Source organism: Suncus etruscus, chromosome 7, assembly GCF_024139225.1.
Source record: "Suncus etruscus isolate mSunEtr1 chromosome 7, mSunEtr1.pri.cur, whole genome shotgun sequence".
NCBI classification, from domain to species: Eukaryota; Metazoa; Chordata; class Mammalia; order Eulipotyphla; family Soricidae; genus Suncus; species Suncus etruscus.
This window is the reverse complement of record NC_064854.1, coordinates 90,065,980-90,079,276: the sequence shown is the minus strand read 5'-3', so window position 1 is coordinate 90,079,276 and position 13,297 is coordinate 90,065,980. Positions and strand designations below refer to the sequence as shown.

Here is a 13,297-nt window from a genome sequence, read left to right as displayed (position 1 = left end):
ATAACTTGTCATTAAACTATAGTGACTTACAGTTATCTGGGAAATCATTTCAAATAAAATATACGGTAAAGTACTTCCAGTATATTTGTACCCCATGAAGTTATTCTTTGTTCGTTTTTTTAATTAATTAATTAATTAATTTTGGTTTTTGGGCCACACTTGGTGACACTCAGGAGTTACACCTGGCTAGGCACTCAGAAATTGCCCCTGGCTTGGGGGAACATATGGGATACCAGAGGATGAAACCATGGTCCATCCTAGGTTAGTGCATAAGGCAAATGCCCTACCACTTGCGCCACTGCTCCTGCCTCAATTTTATTATATTTTAATAATTAATATCTTTATTTAAACACCGTGTTTACAAACATAATTGTAGTTGTGTTTCAGTCATAAAAAGAACAACACCTTCACCAGTGCAACATTCCCACCATCAATTTCCCTCAGGGTGTGTTCCCGCAATTGTTTGACTGCAAGGGCAAATGCGCACAATTCATCATCTACTCCACGTTTTTAATTCTCAGTATGCATTAATGTTTAATAAGATCATTGTTGTTATCCTTACAAGCACTAACCTAGGACACAACTGGCCTTTTTCTTAGCAGTGTCTTTCAGGACTGCACCCCCCTTTTCAGGGGGAGTCTTTGTCTACACCACAACAGTTTATTGGTAGTCAGCCATCATGCTATGGGGCAGGGGCTACAGTAACCAGTGGAGGAAGCATAATGTGCTCTTAAGAATAACTTTATTTTTTATATCTTTATTTAAGCATCATGATTACAAACATGTTGGTAGTTGGGTTTCAGTTATAAAAAAGAACACCCACCCTTCACCAGTGCAACCTTCCCATCAACAATGCTGCCCATCTCCCTTCTCCCCAATCCCAGCCTGTATTTAAGACAGACATTCTATTTCTCTCACAATAGCTGCTAGTGTAGTTATTTCTCTAACTATACTCACCACTTTTTTTGAAAAGCTTCATATTGCGGACTGGTCCTTCCAGCCTTCATCACTATTGTCTCTGGGTATTATTAATATACTGACTTTTATTTTTCTTAAAACCCACAGATGACTGAGACTATTCTGTGTCCATCTCTCTCCTTCTGATTTATTTCACTCAGCATAATAGTGTTCATGTTCATCCAGGTATAGGAAAATTTCATTTTTCCTAACAGCTACATAGTATTCCATTGTGTAGATTTACCATAATTTCTTTAACCATTAATCTGTTGTGGGGCATCTAGGATGTTTCCAGATTATGGCTATTGTAAATAGAGCTGCAATGAATATAGGTGTGCAAAAGGCATGTTTGCACTGTGTTTTTGTGTTCCTAGAGTATTTCCCTAGGAGTGGTATAGCTGGATAATACGAGAGCTTAATTTTAATTTCCTGTTTTTATTTTATTTTTTTGAGGAATCTCCATATTGTTTTCCATAAAGGCTGGACTAAATCACATTTCCAACACTACCTTGTTTTTCTTTTTTCTTTTCTTTTTTTTTTACTACCTTGTTTTTCTAATTTAGTCATATAGCCACTATTTTTATTAAGTACTATTATATTTAATCAGCAGTCATAAGTAATTTATAGATGTAATTTCATAAGAACCCGGAGTATGAGTTAGTTAACAAGTATTTTACAAAAGAAGATATTAAATCTAACTTCTTCCAACTCACCCAACTACTATGACAAAACCTAGAATAAAAGACAGATCCTGACCCTTTGCATCAAGTTCTCTATACCATTGCATCATAGCCAATATTTCATTAAGACACCCAATAAAATAGTAGGTATAAAAGAGTTCTCTATGATGTTTCTATGTGGACCCAACAAAACTTATTTATAATATCTGGTCTTAAAATATCAGGAAATGGCTTTCTATTACCTTCAACAATGGATTTAAAATCTAAATAACATGGAGTTTCAATTTTTGTGCTATTATTGTTATCCACATTTAAATATTTATTCATATAAATAAATTCTACATAAACAGTTTTTTCTTTTCCCTTAAGCTTTCTGTTAGGTGCTCCTTTCCATAAAACAAAAACAAAATTGGGGCAGAGTATAACAAAACACAATTTAGTTACCTAATTTGACTTGAAAAAAAAAATACAGTTCAATATGGTGAAACAAAATGGTGGTGGTGAGGTGTTGAACAGGTGGTAAGGTGTCTCTCATGCAACAGACCTCAATTTGATCCTTTGAACTACCAGAAGTTATTCCCAAACAAGAACTAGGAGTAAACTTTGAGTATAGCCAAATATGACCCCAAAACCGAAAAGGATAATAAAAAAGTGCTTTATAGAAATAATACCAATTAGAATTTGTATAATGGATATGCTTTTAAAAGGGAAGGTTGGCAAAGGGCCGCAGGAGCATTGGTGGTATTAAGAAAGGACAGCATTAAATATACAAAATCAACAACAATATTTTCATGAAACTAAAACTTTAACAATCAACCTTTAACAGTGACTATTATGTTAATAGGTTGAAGCAGGTGGAGGTGGCATGGAAAGGACACTGAGAATAGAGGTGAAAGGAGGTTGACACTGGTGATGGGATTGGTCCTAAAACATTGAGAGATAGCATGGAGGTAGGGCATTTGCCTTTCATGCAGGAGGTCATCGGTTCGAATCCCGGAGCCCCATATGGTCCCCCGTGCCTGCCAGGAGCAATTTCTGAGCCTGGAGCCAGGAATAACCCCTGAGCACTGCCGGGTGTGACCCAAAAACAAAAAAAAAAACAAAAAAAAAAACCATATATAAATTACTTTTTAAATCAAAATTTAATGTCAAGATCCACAAAACAAGATTTGATTGTATTTGGAATAAAATCCTCAGAATCAAAAAAAAAAAGTCAATTTACTGAAAGAGAAGGGTCTGATACTAAAGTGTCACCAGAGTTCTGGTTAAATGCTAGAAAGAGATCTTTCTGATGGACTTGGGTTTTTTTCCAGTGATTAAACTAATCTGGAAAATAAAATACTGAAATAAAAGTGACTGCTATATGTCATGAAATAATTCTGAAATAAAGACAACACTGCTATAATAGCCCAATAGTCTTTAGGAATAGGTACTGGGGTGAGGGTATAAATCATTACAAAACATACAGTGCATGATGTAGGCAATAGAGCAAATATGGTACTTGTATTCAGAACATGGAAATGTTCAGACTCAGGAAGAGAAAAGCCATAAATAAAACAGTCAGAAAAACAGATAAATACTCTATCTCAGAGAACCATAAGGCCCAGTACTTACACAGTCTCACTTTTGGAATCGATAAACTCCAATTTTTCTGAGTCTATTGGAAGAGGTAATAAAGTTTTCCCCTTTACTTGTTCAAGAATAACCAGAAGATCACTGTGGAGGCTATGAACATGATTCCTGACATCTTGACATATCACCTGGGGCCAGTTTATATTGTTCTTCTCATTGGCCAAGATAGGAATAACAACCTAGTATAGAAATGCAGAGGAGAGAAAGGCAGATATTCTATTTCCAATGCATAAAATAATGTACTTTGAGGCAAGGAAAAAAATCTATATACTTTCTGTGCTTTTAAATCATATTATTAATAATCAATATTATATGCTTTCCATCTTGGCAGCAGGTAAAATCAAGAAGACCTCTGCACCTGGAGATAAGAGTCCCGAGTCAGAGTTTTTTTGACTAAACAGACTGGTCATAGCTGTTGCTTGTCCCTAAGCAGCAGGTTTCCATTTCCTGCTAGCCATTTCCAATGAGTGAATCAATCCTCCCACAGATCCCAAAGATACTTCCAATACTTGATACTATAAAACTTGCCTTCTACATTCCCTGGTTGTTCATTCTATTCTCAAATATAACACCTGAAAGACCCTACATGCCATAGTTTCCTCATCCTCTGAACTGTGATAATGTCACCATAAATATCTGTCCATTTTTTCTGCCCAGTGTCATTTTTTTAACTACTTTTTTAACTTCAGATTGTAAAACTTTCTCTCAAGAAGGGATATTAATTAGATGTAATTAAATTAGTCACAAGGATCAGAAACCAAAAGTAAAACAAATGCATGTAAAAAAGAATCACTATCAGGTATGAGGGGAAATCTTATAAAATTAAGTAAAGTAAAGGATCCTGAGCCTAACAATAGAATAAAATTTAGTTTGTTTTGGCCATCCAACATAGTTTCTCTTGTTTTATTTCTCATATCAAGGCCCAAAGGTATATAGGAACATAGATCTGAACTAATTTGTCCAGACCAAGCCTGTATATATTGAAGAAAAAAAATCTTTCTTTTCTATTTTGTATCATAGAACATGGACTATATGGAGAAGAAAAAAAATTGGCAGATAGAGGAAGATAAGTGAGTTACTGAGTCAAGTTGTTCTTGAACATTCTTAGTTGAAATGGACATTTATATTTTTTACTTAAAAACTAGTAATTAATACATCCCACTAAAAACTTTTTCTGTAACTGTTTACAGCTGATATTAGGAAATACTTGAAAGAAAAATTATTGGCCAGGCAATGTGATAAATTTTAAGAATATAATGAAATTGACATGAAATATTTGATTTGTTGGGTTCTATAATAATCTATAATAAATCCATGTAGCTAAAAAAGAGAATATTTAGACATATTTAGAATATTTAGACACATCATAAGAAATCCAATGGATGGCCAGAAAAATAATACAGTCAGTAGAACATTTGCTCTGTATGTTTGTGACAGACCTGGGTATCACTGGCATCCCCTGTGCCTAAGGGGAATAATTTCTCAGCTCTGTCAAGTGTGGTCCAGAAATAAACAAAAAATAAATCCAATGGAATTGTTTTTGTCACATTTATTTGGAAAAGAAAGCACTGAACTGAGAATACAACAGCTAGGGTGTTTGCTTGCATGGGGCTGACCTGGGTTCAATCCCTGTGCTTCCATAGGGTTCCAGGAGTCTGCCAGGAGTAATTTCTGAACCAAGTGCCTCCAGGTTTGGCAAAAAAAAAGACTGTTTGAACTCAGAGAAGCCTTCCTAATACAGAAAAAAGTATGACTAGGAATTTTCTAGGATGTCAAGAATCTTCATTTGATTTTATACCCACAACCTTTCATAGAGCTTGGCATAAAGGAATCATTAAATAAATGTTCACAGCATATCTAAACACATTTTATGAAGAAAAATTGAAGACTAAATTCGAGGGAATTTTAGTAATAAAAAATAATGAACATAAATTCTTTCTGAAATAAAACATAATTCATTATTCAATTGATAATTATTGATAGCTGCTATATGCTCACACTCTTAAAGGTTATAAGGTGATAGGATGGTACAATAGGGATTGGTATTGGAAAATGTATTCCTAAAACTCTATATGAACAACATTGTAAATCACTGTGCCTTGATTTTTAAGAAAGGGTCAATATACAAAATGAAGTTATGGGCCACAATGGGCCCTAACTAGAAAAGTGATTCAGGCATTTGCCAATCTAAGTTTGATTTCTGGCACCACATATGTTCCCCTGAACCTGCCAGGTCTGATTCTGCATTGCAGAATACAGAGTAAGCCCTGAGCATCACTAGGTGTGTTCCAACAAAAATGGAGCTGGGCAGGGATGGAGCAGTGGCAAAGCATAAGGCATTTGCTTTGCATGCGTTTGACCTAGGATGGACCGTGGTGCCATCCCCTGGCATTCCATATGGTCCGCCAAGCCAGAAGTGATTTATGAACACATAGCCAGGGGTAACCCCTGAAAAAAATGGAGCCGGGATAAGAGGGAACAAGGATTTGATAATGTGATGGTGTATGATGTATGTATGTGTAACTCTACTAATATGTATGGTTATTATTTTTGTTATTTACTGAGTTGCATATTTTCTTCAGTGATATCTATGCTATGATGTCATTAAAAATATATCCTTGACTTAGAAAGTTTAAATTATAAGGAAAACAATCAAAAAATAAGTGCTAAAATAAAGTATTAAGTAAACAAACCAGCAATGAAACAACGTAATGAATTAAGAAGGAATGTATGATAGAGGGTTTGAGGTTGTAAATTGAGTCATTGTTAAGGCTTTTTTAGAAGATAGCATTTAAACTATGCCTGGGAATCACAGGACAATGCAGTGCATTATCTTGGGGAATATACTGCAAGTAAAAGAAATAGCCTTGCAGGTAAATTCCGAAGGTGAGAGCATGTTGAAATTACTGAAAATTAGTGTGGATACCAATGTATCTAGAATAAACAAGCCAGAAGATTAAGGAAGAAAAAGTGCGTCAGTTTACAAATCCTACTAGGATTATGTTTATTGGAAGAGTCACTTATGTGGGTAATGAAATAACCAAGTGTTGAAGCAGAAATATTGCCGAGAGCGACAGAAAACCGTTATGCTATGAATGGAGAGAGAGTAACATTCCCTCCAACAAAGTACCTGAGACTGAAATGTTATTTTGCAAGAATCTAAAAGTAACAATGAAGAGAAGGGATATTTCCAGTCTCAGAGACTGAAATTTATGTGAACTACAGCTGAATTTCCCAGGAAGAGCTGAGTTCAAGTTAGGAAAAATGAAAATACTTCTTTAATGGAATATATGAAATATAATAATCTCATGCAGAGACCCTAATATATTATCCTAAATTTTATGGCATTCCTATATGTGCAGTAAATACTGACAGTAGTGACCTTTTCTGCTCATATTGCACTACTGAATTGAACAGATGCAGTATTTGGACTTCAGATTATAAGACTTCAACTACCTTATTTCTTCTCCAGAATTATTAGGTACTGTGAAAGTTTTAAAACGTAAAAGATTAAAAACAAGACAAGCTAACATAAACCTGGTAGCAGTAAAATAATTGGGGTGAGAAATAATGGGAAAACTAGTTGTTAGTAAAAAGTACTTTATAAAATTTAGTAAATTTTGCCAATTATTCCTTGCAAATCTTTCATGAATGCATTTTTAAAAGAAGACATAATAGTATAGTAGAGAAAAATAACATAAAAATGATAGCTTTTACTTCCTCCCTATATATACACACAAAAGGAAGACTATTAAACCAGGTAGGATCTGTGTTTTCTCAGCTAGGCAGAATTTTTGTACATTAATAACAGTAAATTGAAAGTTGAAGGATAGGGAAACAAATAGGGAGAATCTTAGCTGATTCACGATGCTGAAAGAGATGACCATGTGCAGTAAAGTTGGAAGAGACAAAAAAAAGAGGTAAAGGATGATGGGAATAAGCTTTAGAAGTTCAAGTAATAGATGGGAGAACAGAGGGTTGCATTGCCTAAGGTAGAGGTTTTGAGAAATGAAAGTAAATATCAGGAGGTTTTTAAATATATATTATTTTATTTATATTATATAATAGATATTACATTTACATGTAACCAATGACAAAAATACAAAACCTTTTACAGTACAGATTTCTACCTAGCCCAAATCTCAGTCACCCACTTTCTTCTACTTCTCAATAACTTTGATATTTCCTTTTTTGTTGACTACTGACAATATGGAAGTAAACTCACAAATGACAAATGATATGTTTCACAAAGATAAAAAAGTAAATGGAAGTGACTAGTTTGGAGTTTGGGGCTACTGTTTTAAATAGAGAAAGCCATCACAAAACTTTGAGATGGAACCATTATTCCCCCACAAGCAAAAGTATATAAGCAAAAGTTGTATGTACATGGTTGAAAATTACAATTGTAAAATGTGCTATTCTATAAAAGAAAGAAGTTACTATGAGAAGTTGCTGCTGGAAAGAAGCTCTGTCAAGGAGTTGCTGGAAAGCTGCTGCTAAAGTGCAGAGAAGGCTCTGATGCAGAATGCTACAGGAAGAGCCGCTGCTGAAAGGAAGTAATTCCGGCTCCTTCTTTAAACCAACTGCCGGTGACCTCTGTAAAGCTATAAATCTGAATACAGCTGTAACTCAAAAAAAACAACAACCTGTGATTAGCATGCTGTTCTTATTTGCTAACCTTCAAGAACCAGAAGTTAGCTATTTTAGCCATTTGCATTTTAACACGGTCAATTGCACATGCTTTAAATATGATTAATCTCATGACTGAAATATTTGTACTCTGTTGGAATTCCTCATGTCCTATTACATATCAAACTCATTGTAAAACTAGTACTTTGTAAATACCTCTTTCACAAACTGCAAGATTGAGTGCATTTAGCGTCCAGAAATACATACAATAGAGTACAGTATTGAAATAAATGTATTTCAATCCCGAATGATTTAACTTCAAGGACTCTCTCCTGAGTACCCCTCCTGAAATATGTTTGTGATTTCCTCTATGGTGCCTATCGGGAGCTGCCTTCCCCCCTGAGGCAGAGCAGGAAAGACTGACAAGGTCTTTCTTTTAAGACCAGGTTGAATAGGGAACAGAAAGGGTAGGAAGCAGAAACCTCTGGTCCAGACAGCAGAGTCCTTCCAGAGAAGCTGTTCAGAAAAATTCAGCCAGCGTCTGAAAGTAAAAACACCAAGAGAAACCACCAAGAAAACTTTCCTGTCACACTTTAGCTGGAGTTTCTCTGTTGGATATTTCCAACTGAATGTCCCAACATCTTATCTTAACTAAATTTGATTATGCTAATGGAATTATATATGTGTGTGTATATATATATATACCCTGCTACGTGGTGTGTGTGTGTGTGTGTGTGTGTGTGTGTGTGTGTGTGTGTGTGTGTGATTTTGGGTCATACCCAGCAGCGCTCAGGGATTACTCCTGGCTCTGTGCTCAGAAATCGCTCCTGGCAAGCTCGGGGGGGGGGGGGGGCATATGGGATGCTGGGATTTGAACCACCGTCCTTCTGCCTGCAAGGCAAATGCCTTACCTCCATGCTATCTCTCTGGCCCCCAAACCCTGCTATTTCTAACAAGTCTGTAGAAATCCTTTCCGTGGTCTTTGCCTTCTTTCCTTGGCTGCCCTCAAAGTAGTCCCCTTGGTTAACAACTTCAGTTCTTCTTTAGTCCACTTTATTGGGGCACTGAGTTACTGCCTTAAAGAAAGAAAAGGTCAGGACCAGGACCTAGGCATCCTTCTGATTCTAGCACCTGAGACTTTCCCTGGCATCAGATCAAGTCTTAGCTCTTTCGCGTCTCACTCCCATAATGCTCCTGCTAAGAACTTCCTCGATTGGCATTTCACAGCAGGTCCTAACTTGCTTTCAGGTCCCCCCACCCCCGAACCCTGAACGCCCAGGACTCTCATCACTACAACCTTGTCCCCTTTTACCATGGGGGGGGGGGGCATCAAACGCTCCTAGTGTTTACCGTAGCCACGCAGCACTTCTAATTCGGCTCCTCCCAAACTAGTCCTCTCGCTCTCCATCCTATTGGCGAGGAACTCCGGGCTACCAAACCCCACCCTCACCTCAGATAACAAGGCAGCCAGGTGTTCCAGAGGCGCTGCAGGTAGGTCCCCACACACCGCTGCGCCCCGGAGACTGTTAGGCCCCGGCTGCTCGAACTTGGTGCGCAGGAAAAAGAGCCCCTTCGGATAAGGGGGGCAGCAATCGTGTCCCACGTCGAGGCCAGCTTGCAACGCCAATCCGCCGGGCACAGGCCGCACCACCAGCAAAGGCCTCGATCCCACCGCAGCCTCGCGTCCGAAGAAGGCGTTTAGCAGCGGCTCCGCGTCCGCCGACCCGAGGCACCGTTCCCAGGCGCCCGCCGCCGGCCGCAGGCTCAGGGCCACATACACCCCCAGGAGACGAAGTCCCGGGGCCACTTCAGCTTCTTCCTCCGCATTCTGCTCAACCGGCATGACCCCTTCCTCAGCGCACCGCATCGCGGGTCTGGAGGCTGCCTCGGTTTCCCGGGCGACGGAGACGCGGCCGAGGCTCCTCCTCCGCTTGCCTGCAATTGGGCGCTTGGTTCCTAGCTCCACCTCTACCAGCGGAGAGATCCGAAAGGGGCCACTAGAAGAAAACTGAACCGGCTGAATTGTTGCTAGGAAACACACTAAGCGTCTGTTTACTGTCTTTTGGTTCTCAGCGTCCAGAGGTTTTAATGCGCAGGGCCACGATGCATACTACGAAGGTTACTCGGAGGGAGGTCAAGGATATAAATGCTCTGACGGATCCTATTTGCTATGGTGTCTGTCTAAGCGTGCCTTGCACGCAGTAGACCCGGGTCCTAGTCTCCTCAAGCCCCCGCCCCCTCCAAAGTCACAGAAGCACCACTAAGAATAATTTCTAAGTGCAGAGTCAGGGTTGCCTGAGCAACGCTGTGCATTTCCCCCTCTCCAGTCCCAGCACACACTACTACCACAAAATAAAAAAGGGTCCTTCTGGCTAAAGTCAAATATAAAGGTCTACCTATTACCCAAATATGTAAGTCAAGCCTAGAAACACATTTCTTTTAGGGCTGAAAAGATAGCACAACAGGAAGGGTGCTTGCATTGCTCATAACCAATCTAGGTTCAATCCAAAATCAAATATAAAAATATTCAATATTCATTTTAGTTAATTTATTAAATTGTATTTTATATTAAATAATTGTGAGATACTAGTTAAAAAGTTGACATGAGTTTCATCATACAATGTTCTAACACCAATCCCTTTAATTCATTTCTCATAATCAATTTCCCCCGTTACTTTTCCATCATTATAAACCCTGCTACACTAATCCCCACCCTGAATCTATGGCAGACACTTTTCTTCTCTCTTTCATTCCTTCTTTCCCTTTTGTTTCCCACTTGTTTCCCTTTAGTCACCATGGCTTGCAATACTGTTATTGAAGAGGTATCTTTTATTTTACTTCTTTCAGTTCTTAGCTCTAGATCAGTGATAATTTTCTAATATTATTGTTATAGTGGTCTTTTCTCCATCTTTTTAAAACGTTATTTTCTATTTTAACATATTTTATTTAAAACATTGTGATTTACAAAGTTATTCATAGTTGAGTTTTAGATATACAGTGTTTCAGCACAATTCCACCACCAGTGAAAACTTTTCTCCACTAATGTTCCCAGAGTCTATTCTCCTCCCCCACCAGTTCAGCCTCATTATAACAGGCACTTTTGAAAGTATGGCTGTTAAACTTTGGGTCTCATAATTTCATTTGTGTGGACTATGTGACTTGAATATTTAGTTCTGTTCTTTCTTAAAACCACCAATAACTCTGTCCCCTTAGGACTTGTCCTCCATTATTTCATATCTATCTTTCTTCTCCTCCACTTAATTTCTTACATTCTACACACTATTCTGGGGCCAAGATTATTCTAGACAACTGCCAGGGCATGCCTAAGTTTTTAGGGGGACTCATCCCACCAGATGTATCCTCAGATTTTCCTGGTGGGTAGAACTAATTTAACCCCATGGGGTTCCTCAAAAGGCCCACTATGGAAGCCTTTTTTCTCCTGCATAGATGGTTGAGGAATTTCTAAAGAGACGCCTGGCATTACATTTTCAGCCAGTATTTGACTATCTCTCCTTTGTATATATCAGGCAAAATAATAGCCTCTGTCAAATAATTTGGCTCAGAAATTCCAGCACCAAAGTTTATTTGAGAACCCCCTTTTCTGGATATAGTCAGCCCTAAAAGCAAATACAATTTTTCTCTCCTTTTCAAATATGTCCTTTGCAGCTGCAGTTTCTGGTAATTAAGGGTGTAATCAGAATACAGATTTTGAATTTTGACCCTCCTTTAGAATATAGGGAAGCTCATTATTGGGGATTTGGTACTTCCCTTCTTTTAACCTCTAAAACAATAGAGTCCAGCCTAGAAAGACCAAGTTTCTAGATATTTCCCATTTTCTCCTAATCCTGATTTTGCATTTAAAGCAAGCTTGCTAAGAGTTACCTTGAGCTGTGATCTTCTCTCTTGTAACTTAGAATTTTTTATAGTTGCACCCATAGCTTAGGTATTGTTCTTGTTGTACTAGGCTTTGTGATTACAATTATTCTTCACCTGTGGCTAATTTTATTCCTATAAATCCCCCTGCTCAAAAATTAAACTTGTCGCACTCCTGCCAGAAACGTGTTGACCCCACATTCTCTGTGTGGTTGCATTTATTTCATATTTCATATTTCTTCGTACGCCTGGTTCGAGCAACCCACTCTCCCTGAAGCGGATTCACCAAAATCACACTGGCGCTGTAAGACAGAAGCCGCTTGCAGCAGACAACCCCTATTAAAACCATTGCATTATGTCATGAGGTTAATCTAAATTAGTGATATCTTATTAATAATAGGAAAATGTGATTCCTGTATTTTTCTTTCTTTTTTCTGACTTACTTCATTTTAACATATCTTTCAGTTCCAACCATGCTTCTGAGAATTGGAGAATCGCATCATATCTTAGAGCTATGTAATCTTCCACTGTACATATGTATCATATTTTTATGATCCACTCACCTATTGATGGACATCAATTCTTCTCTATTTTACTGAGAGCTTCAATGAATAGTAGTGTGCATATGTCCTTTTGAATTAATGTCTTTTTTTACTTTTTGTACCCTAAGGTGAGATTGCTAGGTCATAAGGCAGCTCACTATTTTTCCATATAAATTGAACCAGATTTGATTCCCCACTGTCTGGTTAAAAGTTCCTTTGTAACTATATCTATCTTTGTATCTATATCTCAGATAGCACATAGTGTTCTCAGTATTTTTTGTATGTGCCATCCTCACTGGTAAGTAGAATCTAAGTAGAATGATATGGAAATATATCCAAAAATCATATACTTCCCTAAACAACAAAGGGGATTATCTAAGAGAAGCCTCCAAAGGCACTAAGTATGGCCACTATATCCTCCAGAATAAACAATATTTGGTGTGTAGAGAATGTCACACCAGTAGTGTTCAGGATTTATCTTGTTGCTGTACTGAAGATCAGGGACCATATTGAATGCTAGAAATCAAACCTCAGTCAAATGCATGCAAGGCAAATGCCCTGCCCACTGTCATATTGTTCCAGCCAATTAAATTTTGGAGTATCAGTTAAATTAATAATAGTCCTGGATGGTGGTGGATGACGGTGGATGGATGGTGAGGCTTTTCTTGGCCAGCTGGGGCCTGCATCCCCTTCCAGCCAGTGGGTCTCAGAGTTCAGGGTATCAGCAAGGAAATGACCCACAGCAGTCAGATTTCAGGAGACATGAAGCTTTATTAATAATACACCCTAGCCACCATGTGTGACTTCTAGACTAAACTTTTAAGCAGCCCCTTAAGTTGCCCTGCAAATAAACCTGTCTCTCCTTTCTCCATCCTCTTTCCTCCTGCGGCTTCTTCTTGAATCTCCTCCGCAATCCCCTTTCCACACCTCAGATAACCCTTTGTCACCTTCCATAGACCCCTCCCAGATGTGGGAGGGTCTGAC

At 38.2% G+C, this 13,297-nt stretch overlaps 1 protein-coding gene across 1 annotated transcript in view; it reads right to left on the bottom strand.

Annotated features, from left to right (window-relative positions):
- The window catches only part of DNAH9 (dynein axonemal heavy chain 9), a 704,007-nt gene extending 694,229 nt beyond the window's left edge, over nt 1-9,778 (bottom strand). Inside the window, exons 1-2 of the mRNA XM_049776731.1 lie at nt 9,349-9,778; nt 3,252-3,448 (exon numbers count right to left, since the gene is read on the bottom strand). Of these exons, the coding sequence (XP_049632688.1) occupies nt 3,252-3,448; nt 9,349-9,765 (614 nt within the window). The 5' untranslated portion in view covers nt 9,766-9,778. The remainder of the gene's footprint in view (nt 1-3,251; nt 3,449-9,348) is intronic.
- Nucleotides 9,779-13,297: the final 3,519 nt, after the last annotated feature.